The 16,086-nt window shown below is 53.6% G+C and overlaps 1 protein-coding gene across 1 annotated transcript; it reads right to left on the bottom strand.

Annotated features, from left to right (window-relative positions):
• Nucleotides 1–670: 670 nt before the first annotated feature.
• On the bottom strand, nt 671–12,898 carry RGS5 (regulator of G protein signaling 5). The gene is made up of 5 exons (XM_054637994.2): nt 12,733–12,898; nt 7,624–7,734; nt 5,310–5,371; nt 5,015–5,181; nt 671–4,501 (listed from the first exon to the last, which is right to left on the bottom strand). Exons 1-5 carry the CDS (start codon nt 12,774–12,776, stop codon nt 4,340–4,342), a joined length of 546 nt encoding a protein of 181 aa, XP_054493969.1. The 5' UTR covers nt 12,777–12,898; the 3' UTR covers nt 671–4,339.
• Nucleotides 12,899–16,086: the final 3,188 nt, after the last annotated feature.

Consider the following 16,086-nt stretch of genomic DNA (forward strand, 5'->3'; position numbering starts at 1 on the left):
CAAGGTCGCTCTTAAAAGTTTTGTTACAAGTGGCTTCACTCAGAGATTGTTTTAAGTCACAGAAAGATGAAACAGCAGATGAAGCAACAACAATTATATCCTTCAGACACCTTCAGCACCATGAGCCTGGGGGATAAGGGGTTTTTATGGGTCTATGCCTTGCCTGGCCATCAGCTCAGCATGGGGATTAGCCATCCTCACCAAGGCTCTGGGGTGAGTGTGAGCCCCCCCCCCCCCCAACAGCTTTGGAGTGGGGAAGATCAAGGAGGCCTTCTCTGATGCAGATGTGTTGCAACCCTGAACGGACAGAACACATTTTATCCCAAAGCTGAGCCTGTCCCTGGGCCATATCCTGTGGGTGCAGAGAGCAGGCCTGGCTCTTGCTCAGCCCCAGCTCCAGCTGCTGCTACTGGAGCCTGAGCTGACCCTGGGAGCCAAAGCCTGAGGCAGCATAGGACCATGGCCTATGGGTGTGTTTCTTCTGGATCAGCTCCCTGGGGTGATTCCCTTTCCAGTTCACTGAGAAACCACTGCATCATTGCAGCAGAAGCTCCCAGAGACTTTTGGTCTTGCCAGGGCTTTTGGGAGTTTTTTTTAAGTTTTCGGAGTGATCTGTAGTGGGAAAGAAAGTGCTGCACCTTCAGAACAAAGAGACAAAATGAACAGTCCATTGAGACAGTAGCAGAAATACATGTTTATGTGTGGATTACTGAGTGGTACATGAATATAGGTTAACACAACTCCTCAGTGTGCACCAGCTCCTCACATCTTCCCCACATGACTATCCCATGGAGAACTCCAGACTGAAAACCTGCAGCTCATGGGTGGGAGGAGCTGATGTGCCCTCCTGCCTTTGCTCCAGCCCTTGGCCACAGCATGCAGCACCCTCCAGGGAGTGACCAAGGCCTGAGGGAAGCCTGGATGAGCTCTGGGACACTTTCAGCCACTGGGCTTTGGCAGTGCCCAAGTCTGGGACTGGGCAGCCCTGGTGGTGTCTAGCCTCAGGACGCAGGGCAAGAGCTGTATGGTTCTCCCTGTGACTGATGTGTGAGGCTTTAGGTTACTGGTCACCGTAAAACACACATCGAACCATCCTCTGGTGTCTCTCTGGGCTATGCAGCTGTAGGGAGCCATTTTCCACATGTGCCTGTGGCAGGGAGTGGGTGCCAGGGTGGCGTGGAGGCAGTGCCTGGTGCCCCATGCCCCTGGCTGCAGCGTGGGGCTGCCTTGCCCCACAGCAGAGATAGGGGTCCCTCAAGGGGCACGAGACCTGCCTCCTGCATCAGCCCAGGTGCCAGGATGGCACACAGAGGCCATGGGCACAGGGTTATCCTGAAGGATGCACCTTTGTGTTCTCTCAGCTGGATGGCCAATGTCTGGAACAATGCAAAACCCACACGCACTCCTCTCTGTGATGGACCCCAAGCACTACATTTTTGTGGTGCGGAAACTGCTTTCTGGCTCTCTGACTCTCAGGGCGTCAAGATACCCATGTTACAAGTATATATGTGTGTGTAAGTGTATATATGAGTACAGGAATACAGATGTACATGTTGTGTTTATATACTGCTGTATATGCCAAATTTCACAAGAGCTAGAGTGATAAAATATATGAAGTATCTCCTATCTGGAATATGATGGTTGGCATCAGCCCAATAGCAAATACCTCTGGGCTGATGGAAAGCTGGGCCCTGGGGCTGGTACAGGTGTTGTCACCTTTCTGGGCAAGGCTGCTGGAGTAATTAGCCAAATGGCCCTTCTACACAAACACAACTTCCCTAGAGCTCCAAAATGCTTCAGTGGCCACATTTTCTGGCCACCCAGTAGATCACGGGCAGCCCCCAGAGTAGACTTCCAACATTTTAACAGAAATTGAGCCAGGGAGGGGTTGCCAACAGAGCTGTGGCATTTCTCCTGTGCCTTTCTTTTCAGTACATACATACCCAGACATCTTCTCCCTGCCCCATGTGTTGTTGCTGCAGCAGTGATGTCCCAGGATTTGATGGTGCATAGCAAGAGCCTCCAGTAGCATCCCCACTTTATGGCAGTGGTGGTGGTGGCATTTAACTGTGAAACATGTGAGGGAACCTGGAAATAGCTGCCAAAGGATTAAGCAGAAATGAAAGATCCAGGTCTTCCGGCAGGGAAACCTGTTCCATTTTGCTTTTCTGAGTCATGCTGTAAATGAGGAGCTTGAACATGCTGAACCCACTTGAATTGACACCAGCTCATGGAGACTTTGGGAGGGTGCAGGGAGCGTGTGCAGACAGAGGTGGGGAGAGCACCCTGCAGCAGAGGGGCTGGCCAAGCCCCGTCCCACAGCTAGCCCTGCTTCTGCCTCCCCCTTGTTGCCCACCTGAATGATGGACACTGCTGGGGGGTCCTGTGATCCCTTTTGATGGGACCCTCCTACTGCTCATGGGCTCCCTTGGGCTCTTTAGGTCACCCAAGCCACCCTCTGCATTCACCCCAGGGGAATGCCTGTAAGCATCAACCCTGCTGCTCCAGCACCAACTTTCCCAGGCCTTTTGCTCCAGAGCTTAAAAAAAGAGTCACACTTGTGACTGCCTCCATCCTTCCCCTGCCTCCCCACTCCTGCCTGGAAAACACAGCCCATTTCCTGCTGCTTGGGATGTATTTTTCTTCATTGCCATAGTGACAACGTGTAAATATTTGAGACTGGAAGGGTTGTGATCAGATTTTGAAAGTCTTGAAGAGGCTGGCAAATCCATTGTTTATGTTACTGCATTTTGCATAGAGTCCCATGACTAGCAGTGAGGCAGAGCAGCCCCGAATGCCCGTGGGCAGCAGGGCCACAGATGTTTTGCTGGCACCTGTCAGGCTGCTGGCTGAAGCAGCTCTTTGCAAGCCATGACCCTGTGGATGATGCACCAGGAAACCAACTCAGGGATGAACCATCTGGGCCCTGTGGAGCAGGGGTTTGTCACATTTCCCTCAAAGCTGTAATGAGACCTTGTGGGCTGCTTTTCATGTATGCCCTTGCCCCATCCTCAGGTGTGATTTATTCTTTTAGCAGAGGGCTGGCTTTGAATCATTAGAAAGCAACTAGTCCTTTTTAGAGACAGCCCATGGAAACACATGGCCTGGGTAGATAGGAGGAGACAGCAGAGAGAGATGCAGGTTACACAAACTCAGCAGGGTCTACATTCTGTTCTAGAAGCCAGGGGGTTATTTTTCACATTTCCAATGGTGGGTTTGTGTTTGGTTTGGATTTTTCGAATTGGATCTGAACAGCTGGAATTTCATCTTTCTTTTTCCCCAGCATGTCTTCCCTTCCTCCTGTGCGATGCTGGGTTTGTGCAGGAGCATTGCTTTGGCGTGCCTACCACAGAGAGAAGGAACTGAAACAAGAGAGCCCCCTGGCAGCCCCCAGAGCTGCATCCCAGCACATCACAAGGGCTGTGCGCTGGGATGTGGCACAGGATGTGCCCTGGCAGCTCAGGGCGCTGTGCAAAGGTTGGAGTGAGCAGGAGTTCTGGGTTGCTAAGCAGTCCTGGTGTTTTAGACCAACAGGTCTCATTTTATCCTCTTGTTTTTGTATTTAGAGGGAAGCAAACAGGCTGACTCCGAGTGGAGCTGCTGGGGAAGAGGTGCCACAAGCTCGCTCTGCTCACCCCTGGTGCCAGCCAGGCATACCCTGCAGCACCTGCTTCTGCCGTACAGCGGTCCCTGCCCTCCTTGTCACAGTGCCATCCTTGCTGTACGTGTCAGTGTCACTGGTGTCCCTGCCGTGCCCCCGTCCCTGGCCGGCTGTCACTGTGCCTGCTGATTGGCTGCTTTCGGAAGGAAGGTGATGCAAATCGGGCAGTGGATATGTCTCACGTCACCTTGGCCAGGGAGGGGAGCACCTGCAGAGCACCTGTGCAGTCTCAGCAGCAGCCGGGGAAGGTGGGAGAAGGGAGCGAGCCTGGGCCAAACCGGCAATATGGGCAACACTGTCAGAAAAATTGTCATATTCTAAGGAGCCCTAAGAATGCAAAATCAGCACCTCAGAGCCTCCAGCTAATGCCAAGCTCCACAGCACCAGGGATGTGTCAACTGGCCATATGGCTCCTGGTCACTGCAGAGCTGGGGCTGCTCCCTCACCCTTCTGGGTCCCAACTCCAGGGAGTTTCTGCAAATTGGTCTTTTGTGGGAGAAGAAAGAGATAGTAAGAGAGGAAACACCAGGACATCGGACAGTCCAAAGCATGGGGGGAGGAGCTTAGCAACACCTCTGAGTGCTCTAGGTGGTATGGAGAAAGCAAAGCAGCTGCAGGAGAAGGGGCAGGTGTTTAGACAGAAGCAGCAGGGATGCCTTGCACAGCCCTGCTGCATTGCTACTTGATTAATTCATGATAAAACTCCGACCGCAAAAATCTGGGCAGGGAGTCTTTTTCCATCAGGGCAAAGATCCTCTTCTGGGCCATGTCAAAGCTGGTTGGTGATGGCTCCACCAGGTTCTTCATGGTCACAGCCTTGGTGAAGTGGTCGATGTTCACCTGTCATGAGAGTGTCAGAGGGATGGGAGCCTGCCTTTGGAGGGCTGAGTGATGGTCTCCCCTTGCCACTCTGGCCCACCAAAAATCACGCAAAGGGTGAGGGGAGGGACTGAAGCAGATTCATTTCTCTGGTGGAATTATTGGTGGCAAAGCTGTCAGGATGAGCTCTGTCCTGCTGCAAAGCTAACTTGGGGAGGAAGATTACTGTACATTGTCATCCCTTAAGACTGATGTCACACCTCCATGGGGAGGGTGGGGACAGGCATGTGTTGGGGGTGCCCATGGATGGAGACAGCCCAGCAGAAGCTGAGCATGCAAACAGGGGCTCCAGGGTTGTGAAGGATGGGAGTGCAGCACGTGGGGATGAGGCTGCCCCTTGACAAGGATACAGCCCTCTGACCTCTCAGCCACAGCATGAGGTGCTCTGCAGCCATCACTGTCCTTTGGGATGGAGGCTGACAGGGCTGCAGCCTCATCCCTCCCAGTACCATCTCCTGTCCCATGGCCACTGACCTCTTTGGGTGCCTCAGTCTGGATGAACTCCTCATAGATCTTTTTGGCCTTCTCTGCCATTTTCACAGGGGACTTGGTTTTCTTGTAGTCCTCGCAGGCCACCCAGAACTCGGCATTCTCCTCGCTGAACTCGGAGCGCAGGAAGCTGCGGAAGCTGGCAAACCCATCTGGGGGCAAGGGGGAGGTGAGCCCTCGCTTCAGCACTGGCAGTGCCAGGGGGGCAAAGCCCTCCCTGAGCACCCCAGGGGACGTAGAAAGAGGGGAGGTGACCAACTGCAGGGAGATGTGAACTTACAGGGGTTTTGCAGGAGCTTCTCCAAGGAATCACGCCACTGCAGAGCCTCCTCTGGAGAGGGCCTGACAAGAGTAAAGAAAGCCCAGCTGGTCCATGGTTACCCCACAGCCCCATCTGGGCTCCAGGGTTTTTAGTAATTCCTTTGAAAACAGGGAGGAATGGAGTAACACGTTGCAGAGACTTTCAAGGCGGAGGCAGTGGTTTGGGGATGGAATGGGGATGCTGCTGCATCACAGCCCAGGGGAGGGTGATAGCCGAGTGCAGGGAGGGTGAGGATGGGGTGGGAAAGTCGAATTCCCCCGTGCTTGGGCAGAGCTGCGACTGAGCTGCAGAGCGAGTCCCTTCTGCAGCCACAGGGCTCCTCCTCGCCCACACACGGGAGGGCAGCGCAGGGGCCCTGCGGGCGGCTGGGAAGCATCCCTGTGTTTTCCTACTGGGGTGGGGAAAGATGCTCCCCGCTGGCCACAGGGGTCTGGTCACTGCGGCCTCGAGCTGCTGGGGCCGGGGTCAGAGCCCTCGGCTCCCACAGTCCGCCCGCCCCGTTCCCACGCCCTGCAGCGGCCCCGGGTCATTGGCGCCCTTCCCACTGGAAACCTCCAGTGCTTTCCATCTGCACAGTTTTTCCTCTTTTTTTTTCTTTAATATGCTTTTCAATGTGATGTTTGCAGTAAGACTGAACGGGTTTGTGGGGTTTTTGTTGTTGGTTTGGGTTTGTTGTTGTTGTTGTTGTTTCTGTTGTTGTTGTTGTTGTTGTTGTTTGTGGCTTTTTGTTGCTTTATTTAAGCCCCGAGGAGTTTCACCAAACTGCCCTGGGCTCCCAGTTCCTTCTCTGCACCCCTGCCAGCATTGGCTGGAGGGCAAGGGAAGGCCCCCTTCTCAGCACTGAGTGCTGGGCTGGCTGAGGACCTTCTCCACTCCTTGAAGGCAGTGCTGCACTCTCTTGTTTTCCTGCTTCAGGGGCCACACATGGGGGTTGAAATCCCTTGGCTGAGCAGAGCATCCCTGGGAGCAGGGAGGGAGAGTGGGAAGGACAGCCTATCTTAGTCCTGGGGGCCCAGGAGCTTCACTGGTGGGTCTGGGGGAAGTACAGGTGCTGGTGCCCAGCCATGTCACACTGCCCATGTGGCTCCAGCAGGGAGAGGAGAGTGGCAGGAATGCCAGGCTTGCTCAGGGTGGGTACCAGCCCTTACTTGTCACCAAACCATCAGCAGCAGGCACCATGACAGCGGTTCTTATCCTTCACTTTCTGGACCTTGAACTGTGTTTGCACTTCTGCCAAGGATCAAAGCTATCCCTGCCCCCATGTCCCTGTCAGGTGACTTCTCACCCCAGTGAGGAGGAGAATCACTGCAGCAACCTAACACAACCCAGATTTCCTGGATACCACCAAATTCACTTTCTCATTATCTGAATGTCCCTGGGATGATATTAACTGCGCGTGAGATGCTGACAGGTGAGTGATGCCAGGGCTGCATAGTGATGCAGTGTAGGAGAAAACAGCTCCTCCAGAGAGCAGGGAGTGGGGAGTGGAGATGTTCTCTGGCTTTCTGCAGGGATGGCTAATGGAGATGGACATGTCTCTGTCACAGAGGCATCTGGGGCATGGCAGTGATGGAGTGAGAACCACAAAATCCACCAGGCTCTGCCAGCACTCCTTGGCACAGGCAGCTCTCACCAGGCAGCGCTGTGTCAGGCGGGCACCGTGCTGGCAAACATCCCCCTGTGTGTTACCCGCTGCACCCTGGATTGGCAGGCAAAATAATTAATGTTTCATTTGCTTTAAGTAATGTTGATAAGCCAGTATTATACACTAGCTTGGTGCTGGGGAGTAATGGTCAAGCCAAAGGCCATAGGGTGAGGAGGTCCCATCACCATGAAGCTGCCCCGAGCCAGCCATGCCATGAGGCTGGGCACCCAGCTCAGGGACACACTGCCACCCCAAAGCCAGATGGCTGCAAAGGCTGGCACCTCTGGGTTGAGGCAGGTGACTCAGAGAAGTCCAAGTGCCATATGCCTCTGGGAAAACTTTTATCAAATAGCATGAAATCTCACCAAAAGTAAATTGAGTTTCCATGGGAAATCTAGTTTCCATAGAGCTGTATTACCTGACATGTTTCATGCTGCCCTGACATAACTTCCTGAGCCTGCACCGAGCAGGCAGGTCACGAGGAGCATGCCACAAGCTGCCTGCCATGTAGAGGCTGCTGTGCTAGCCCACAGCAGGGCTCAGCTCCTCTGCATCCCAAAAGGGTTTGTATCCACCCCAATGGCTGGGCACCCGTACTGCTGCAGCCCAGCCCAGTGCAGTACTCACTTCTGGGCCTTGGGTGGCTTCTCTGGCTTCTCGGGGTAGGGGATGATGAAGTCAATGGTTGAGTCAGGCTTCTGGAGCAGTGTGCCCAGCTTCGTCTTGATCTCCTTGGCCCTGTAGCAGGGGAGGAGCAGAGACAGGTCAGGCAGAGGAACAGGGCAGTGGGACACTCACAGTCCCTACCCTGCATCCACTCTGTAATTAATTCCAGATGAACAAATGGACCTTAATGCTGTAAAGGCTGTGCCTGTCTGCAGCATTTCTAAACAGGCACTGCGCATTAGCGGCAGCTCTTGATCTTGATCTCCTGCTCTGTCCCCATCTGTGGCCAGGATAATTGTATCAGCAGGGCTGTCAGGCTGCTCTGGGCCTGAATTAGGGGTGTGTGTGCAGCACTCAGTCTCTATAGAGATGAGCTTGGAGAGGGGCTGGTGAGGAGGTGAAGGAGCTGCCTTTGGAGAAGAGGCCGTGCTGGGGGCTACCTGCCCCATGGTGCCACCCCACGCTGTGCCACCAGCACACACTGCTGACAGCACTCAGAGCCCTTATATAGATATACAGCATGTTTGTCAGTAATACATAAGCCTTATATCTGCAATGGGAAGGGTCCTGTAAACAGGCACCTCCTGGGTGCTGCCTTCTCTGGGCAGAGAGGGAAAAAATGTTTCAGGAGCTTAAGACTGCCAAAGGCTGACTGCCACTTCCCATTGCACCAAGGCCATGCTCTAGACCTGCATTTGGAGGATGCAGAGAAAACAGGGGGTCCTGGAGCTTGGCAGTAGGCCCAGCTGTCTCCCAAAACGTTCCCTTTCATGCAGTACAAGTAGCAATTAGGTCCTGAGCATCTAAAACTGCTAAGGAGGCTCCCCCCCCCCCCCCACCTCCCCCACTGCAGCTCAGGGGTGGCAGCAAGAGCAGGCTGAGTTTTTGCAGGGAACACTCAGGTGTGCTGTGTGAGGCTGAAGAAATAAAGGAGTGAAAACTGACACCCCTCGCCACCCCCAGTCTCCATCTTTGCAGGGCAGGGTTTTTCCCTGGCACAGCAACATTTGGTGGCTTCCAGGTTATCTTGCTGGCACAGGAGGTGAAGGAGAGGGGACAGACAGCTCCTCACAGGCTGACTGGGCTGAACTTTCAGCATGGCTGGCAAAGCTTCATGGCAGCTCCCTGCAGGGCTGCCTGCAATTTTCCTCTCTGTTGTTTATTTTCACAAGCCCTCTGTGGATGATCGCTCCATTGCTATGTCTGCTATTTCATTTCAATTCCTTTGGTTTTTTCCCTCCTTGTAAAACTCTCTCTCTCTCTCTCTCTATATGTTTTTGGTTTCCACCCACCAGTCCCCACAGGTGACATTTGGACACCTGGCACAGGGGTGTCTGCTCTGCTCTGCTCCCTGCCAGCTGCCCCCCATTTCTGCTGCAGAAACCTGTCTCTGAACAGCCACCCTTGCTGGAGGTGGGCAGCAGGACCAGGCAGAGAGAGCAGCCCAGCCTGGGGCTGCAGGGGCCACCTGCAGTGGGTGTGCAGCACAGGGCAGCACACACCCAGAGACACAGCTGCTGTCATGGACAGCAGCAGCAGCTACAGAGACACTTTCCATTGCCAGTGCTTCTGAGAAAACCTGAACCTTGGAGAGCTCAAGACCTCAGGAAAAGGGTGACAAGGTCACCATGCTCCCACACAGAGCGTCTGGGATGCTGCCCTTCATCCTGCTGTAAGTAAATAAGTAAAATGCAGACAAGTGATCTGTGCCAGATCTGGCTCTTGATGTCCTGGGGCCAGCTCTCCAGCAAGCCTCAGCTGCCCCTTGGCACCCTGCTGGCCAGTGCTGCTATACTGGGACCACCTGGCATTGCCCTGACCCATGGGGATGGCACAGCTGTAGGGATGGGGAGCAGGTGAAGTGGGCAGCCCCCTTAACACCAAAGCAGTGGATGGGTGCAGAGGGAGCCACAGGAAAGCTGAGGGGACAGGTTGGCCTCTCCCTTGACTCTCCTTTCCCAGGCATTTGCACTTGTGGCCACAGGCTCCTGCAGGAAAGGGGACACATGGGCTCAGGGAGCATCTCTCAGGAGGGGCTGAACAGAAATGCTGGGTGCCACCTTGTCTCTCTCCCAGTGCTCGAGAGGGATGAGTCAGGATGTTGCCACGACCAAGCCCCTGCCAGTGCCAGGTGCTGTGCAGCAGGGACAGTCCCTTCCAAGCAGCTGGACTATGTGTCCCATCATGGGCGGTTCGTCTGGCAGGAGCAGGGGGGAAGAGCAAGGGGCCAGGGGCTGCCCACCTCGGAAGGAAGGACAGTGGATACCAGGAGTTCCTGAGCAGGCAGAGGGATAACACAAGCTGTGCTGGGAGCAGGGGCATCCAAAGTCAAACTTAGCCCATGATGACCCAAGGAGCTGGGAAGACAGAAGCAGGATTCTGCTGCTGTTGAAGCAGCACCTGGGGACCCCATGCCCTGGTGCGGATGAGGCCAACACCTACACAAGGTCTGGATGCAGCTGATGGTGACTTCACACAACAAGTGCTCAGACCTGGCTCAAAACCTTGCTCTCTGATTCCCATCCCCTAACAGTGACTCATGGCCAAGAGTGCCAGGCTCAAGAGGCACTGAGGCCCTCAGCAGTCCCATCCTGCTCCATCCCATGGTGTTGCCAAGGGACCCCCAGCAGCTGCCCAATCCACTGGAGCCCTGCAGGTGTGGGGACAGCAGCAGGAGCCTTCCCCCTGCACCAGAGCAATTCCCTGGCAATGGGACCTTCATGACATCTGTAGAGACAGCAGAGACAAGGAACGTTGTTAAAAGGAAGCAAGGAAGTACAGGAGCGAGCTGAAAGCCTGGAGGCTGAGGGAGGGAAGGGCTATTTAAAGACACCATCCTGGCGTCCTCCAGCAGATGGATTACAAGCTATCAAGCAAGGCTTCAGGGAAGGCTAAACAGCAGGGGGAAAAAGGCAGCTATAAACAAAAAAAGGCATCTTTTAAAGAAAAAAACCCTGGCCAAGTGAGAAAAAGCAAGGGGACTGTAAATGGTGGAAGGTCAACTGTGAGAACATATGGGAGCAAGCCAAGAAAAAGTCTGAGAAATAGCTTCCAAGAAGCATTAATAGAAAATATGGGCTCTGTCAAACATATCAAGGACAAGAAGGGCTGCTGGGGAGGACCAGGAGAGACTCCAGCTTTAAAAGTGAAACAAAAATAGAAGCTCAAAGGAGTTTAAAGCCATAGCTGAAAGCTAAAGATGATGCTGTGCCTGAGGGCAGGGAGGTGGCAGGGGAAATGCCCCTTCACCTGCAAAAGCCTCCCGAGGGGATTTGAGGAGTCATAGAGCTGCGAGAGTGATGCTGTACGGGCATGTCAGTGGCAGCTGTGTCAGACCCGTGGTGGACACATGGACAAATATGGTCTATTGGAGAGGAGTCAAGGCTCTTCTGGCCGTAGAAAGAGATTCCTTTCAACCTATCATCCCTCTCTGAAGAGGCCAGAAAACACAGAAAACAGCTGTGGGGGGAGCTGAGGGAGCAGCTTCTTGGGTCGGCAGGGCACCTTGGATGGGCAGCTGCAGGGGAAGGTCAGTCCATGGATGGCAGTGTGGGAAGGGAGCATACACCTGTGGGGATGGTGCTGGGGGAAGGCGGGCTTGCAGCTGCCATTCAGCAGGCTCTGGGAAGGGGTCAGTGGCGAGCAGCAGATATCAGAGCTTGGGAACGAGCTGGGAGTAGCTGCAGGAGGCTCTGTGACACAGCAGTGAAGCAGCTGGAAAGCCTCGTAGAGCAATACAACGTGATGCACAGGGGACAAATGCAGTCCTGCTCTGTGTGTCAAAGTGTGAATGCAGCCTTCAAGAGTGAGGATTTGAGGGTATAGCAGATGAAAACATCAGCATAGCAGGAGTGGGAGAAAATCTTTATTAAGAAAATTTACTGTTAAAAAGTGTCAGAAGAGTGGCAACAAGGGTGATAGAGCAGAAATGTGGATCACCCACATGAAACTGGAAGAGTGCTCTTGGCTGCCCATGGCACAGGAGACTGCAGGGGAGCAGGCAAGGTCAGCATGCGTTCAGGAGCATCACAGAAAGACAAGTTTCCAACAACAAAACCATCACAGGCCTGCGCTCCTGTTTGTGCCTGTGGTGAGAATTTGCCTTTTGGGCAAGCAGCATCAGCCCTCAGTGGCACAATTTCAGCCGGAACTTCTCTAGAGCTCCCCTCAGGGCAGTGAATTTCCCACTGTCAGTCTCATCCAAAAACCAGTGCTAAGGCATTAGAAGGTGTGGGAGCCCTCACTGAGGAATTCACTTGAGTCTATTCCTAAATTTCCCCCTTAGGTGAAGCATTGAGTGCCCTGCTGCTGCAGTGAGACCTCAAGTGCTTGCACCTCTGCTTTTCACTGGACCCCCTCCAAAGCCCATGGGAGCAGAGGAGAGGACAGGTTCCAATCAGCATGGAAATGGCCAGGGGCCGGAGCCCACCTGAGCTCCCACGGGGTTGTGAGGAGCCTTTGCCACCATCAGGGGCAGGTTTTGGGGTGCGAACCAGGCTGGACAGGGATGGAGATGAGGATGGGTGCCACAAGGGGGGCAGAGCTGGTGCCCTGTACAGGGCTGAGCCTTGTGACAGGGGCCAGGTCTGACTATTCCATGTGTCAGTGGCACGCAGGCAATTAAAAGAGGATTGTGAGGCACTTTGGAGAGACAGGGCTGTTTCCACCTCAGAAAGGCAAAACCTCTGTCCTGATTTTTTCCTCCTCTCCTCCCCGTGTTTTGTGGAAATTGATAAGATCTGAGGATGAAGCGCTCCTGCCCGGAATGGTGGAGGGCTGGGTTTTGAGCAGCCCAAACTCACCCAGCAGAATGACTCCCAGGGCAGAGTGGGGAGCTCAGGAGCAAATCATCACTCATCCCTCCAAGGAACCTCAGCCACTTGCAGCACCCACTGCGCCACCCCCAGCCAGCTTCCCTTCCCTCCCCGTTCAGAGCTGGATCCTGCCAGTCCCCATGAGAGATGCCCACCCGGGATGTGCTGCAGGAAGAGCCCCTGTGCCCCCAGCCGCCCCGGCAGAGCCCCGCGGGGAGGCAGCCCCTGGCATCCCGCACATCCCGGCCGCTCTCACCTCTCCAGGCACGTGTGGGGCAGCGCTGCTAATCCTTTGCACATCTTGGCAGGCTGTAGTTCCCTCGACCGCGAGAAGGGTGTGAGTGATGGCCAAAGCGGGCAGCAGAGGCTCCGTCTGCAGCCCGGCTGCCTCTCTCGTTCCTATATAGCGCCGCAGCTGGACCCCCGCCAGCCCCGTGTCCAATGCCGGCCGCCCTGCTGCAGCTGGCCCCAGCCCCGCCGGCTTCTGGGCTTTGTTTTCTTCTCTCTAAGCTCACACAGGGGGAAGGAAAATGTGGATTTGCTGGGGTGAGATCAGGTAATCGAATTGGAAGGGCCAAGCTGAGGTTTAGGGGACTTCAGGAAGCCCACAGCATTTCTATTAAGGATTCATCAGGCTCCATGTCAGTATTTAGAAGAGCCAGGTAGAAATGCTTCATTCAAGTGAGATTTTTTGAGTGAAAAATGGAACTTTCAGAAAAATAAAAATGCTTGTGAGAAGTCTTGCTATTTATTTCAAGGCAGTGGCTAATGTCAAAATATCCACTGCTTCAACAATGGTGGTGGCTATCAGTGACTTTAGTTTCAGACCTTGGCTCCTGGGTGACTATGAAAATGTGCCTCTCTGTGCTTTGTTTAACACTGGGAGCTGGGAATAGGGACTTTGCTCCCAACCTGGCTGTCCACATCCAGAGGCACTAACAACCACCATTTCCCTGGGTGAAACCCAGGGTTATATTTAAGCTCAGCTCTTGGTCCTCTTTCACTTGTGCTGTGTCAGAGATGTGCCTGCCTGGCTCTGGCTTCTGGCTGGATTTTAGGCTGTTGTGGGATTATGCAGCAACACACTGCCTGTGTTCAGGCATCTGAGTACAGTAAGTGAAAGCTGGAAGTCTGCTGGAAACTGTGCCTCCCTGGAGAGCTTGGCCTGGCTTTGTACTCGTTTGTAGTGGAAACTGAATGAAAAAAAGTACAGCTAACAATTTCAGAGGATGAGATGATCAGATAATAATGGCTTGGGCTGATTACAGCCCCCAAGATGCACTCAGGCAACGGGTCAGAGCCAGGGTGTGGTGGGCTGCCCTTCCCTCTGCTGGCATGGAGGTGCCCACCAGCCTCCCTCGTGTCTCACAGAGTGGGGAAGGGAAGAGCAGCACCCACAAAGGATGGAGGTCCTTTACTCTTCCAGGCTGTTCTCATTCTGCCCTGTTCTCAGAGGACTCAGGAGGAGCCTGGAGGTGCCTCACCCCCATCAAGGGTAGCTCAGTGGCCCCATCTCCCAGCAGCTGGGGTGCAGCCCCTGCTCTCTGGAGGAGCATAGCCTTGCAAACTGCACCTTTGCTGGGCTGTGCCAGTGCCCTTGGGGCCAGAGAGTTCATCAGGGTCACGCATTTGCTAGCAGGGATGTCACCAGGATGTCACTGAGTGCCAGCTCAGAGGCTGTTTTGAAGAGCCCCTTTGCAGCGTGGTGCTGTTTGCAGGAGGCTGTGCCGGCTGCTCAGGCAGCCCCCAGCTCGGAGGGAAGGCGGTGGCAGCATGGGCTGGGTAAGAGGGGCTGGTGGCTCTCACAGCTCAGGGCTGGGAGGGACAGCAGGGCCAGGGCACCTCCTGGGCAACCCCCACTGCTGACCCTTGGCAAGGCAGTATCCTTTCATCACCAATTTCTGTAATAAAGCCAGCATGGGAATCCTGGGAGAATGGGGCTCTGTGGGACCAGGTGGTTTGTGTTACTGCTGCCCAGTGGCCTCTGAGCACCCTTCCCTGCTCTGCTCTCCCGCCAGCTGCAGCCAGGGCTGCGCGCCCTTGGAAATCCGAGAGCCCCGCCAGGCGTGCCAAGGACTCGGCTCCATCTCTGCAGACTCCTGCTGCTCACAGAACCTGGAGCTTTCCCCAGTGAGAGCCCCTGGCAGGACTGGGTCTCTTCCCTGCAGACTTTAGTCTCCTTCACCTCCTTCAGCCCTAGGTGAGCAAATCCTCTCTGCCGTAATTCAGCGAGCAGTGGTCTAAAATCTCTTCCAAAGCTCTGGGGTGGGGGTTTAAGGAGTGCACAGAGCAAATTGGGCAACTGAGGTCCAAAGTGTGTGAGGAAACTCCATGTGGGAGGGTGATAAGGAAGCTATGCTGTGTGCTGGGATTGCAGCTGAGCATTTAACCACAGATTTATCTGAAACACTGAAAAAGAAACCGTTACCACTGAGCAGAAACAAGGGTTACACATAAATGGCTTGCATTTTCCACAGAGTTTTGTCCAGTAAGAAATGTTTGTTTTGTGTGTTTCAAAGCTTTGGAGTGCTAAAAAAATATTTCCAATAAGAAACTACACAGACCTTCCTAATTTTCCCACGACAGCTTAATTTCTTTAAGAGCCCTTCTGGGAGAGCTTTTTGGAGATCTGAGTGCACTCTGAGGAGAAGATTGTCTTGTGTACACAATGGCTGGTTTCCTCCAAGAGAGATCCAGGCTTGTGCCTTGCAACTGACCCCTCAAAAGCCACGTGGAATCTCCCATTACACCCAATTTATCCTTGGCCCTGTTATTTCCAGACTTTATTATCCTTTCTAGCAACGTGCCTTTTATAGAAGGCGGCCTATCTGCTTTGCTGTTTCCTGGTTCCCACTGGAACTTTTTAAGAACTAGCATCATATTTAACAATATTGACCTTTTGGTAAAGGGATCACTGCAATTGTCATCCAGGAGAGTATTTGGACATTCATCTGAGTGTTCCTTTTGGCAGACTTTTAACCATGTGTTCTAAAAATGGTGTTAAAAATATTTTTTTCCCCTGCATGCTTTGGGACAGTCATGAAAATGTGTGTCCCCTAAGGAATGATGGCAGTGTGAGCTCCCTAACAGCAAAGGGCAATGCAAGTAACTCAGCGAGGCTTTCTGTGATGGCTCATTCCTTCCTATAGAGCCTGATCACATCCTGTCCTTGAGCCTCCCTGGAGAACTTTCTGCTTCTCACATAGTCATAATTCATGTTTATGCCTTTAGGATGCTTTCTCACATCTTCTGTGGCTTGCTTTTCACCTGGTTTTTCCAGAGCTTGAATTCTTTTTTTTTTATTCTCTCATCTCAATTTTCACTTCTTTAAGGTCTTGTCACTTTGGATGTTCATTTCCACTCCCTTGTATAAGCACGTGCCCTTTTAAAAAAAATCTTTGAGCATTGAGTGCACCACGCCTGTGTAACCCAGTGTTGCAGGTGACCAGCCTTTGTGCTCCTCATACTTGCGTGATGCTGACCAGCCTACCCCTCATTTCCCTTTGTGCATTAAATACTACTCTCAAGGTGTTGTTTTGCTCTCACTGGGACAGTCTTTTTCAGTAGCTGTGGCTCTGTGGCCCCTTTGAACTGAGCCCCTCACGTGGCT

The sequence above is a fragment of the Agelaius phoeniceus genome, chromosome 8, assembly GCF_051311805.1.
Source record: "Agelaius phoeniceus isolate bAgePho1 chromosome 8, bAgePho1.hap1, whole genome shotgun sequence".
In the NCBI taxonomy this organism is placed as follows: Eukaryota; Metazoa; Chordata; class Aves; order Passeriformes; family Icteridae; genus Agelaius; species Agelaius phoeniceus.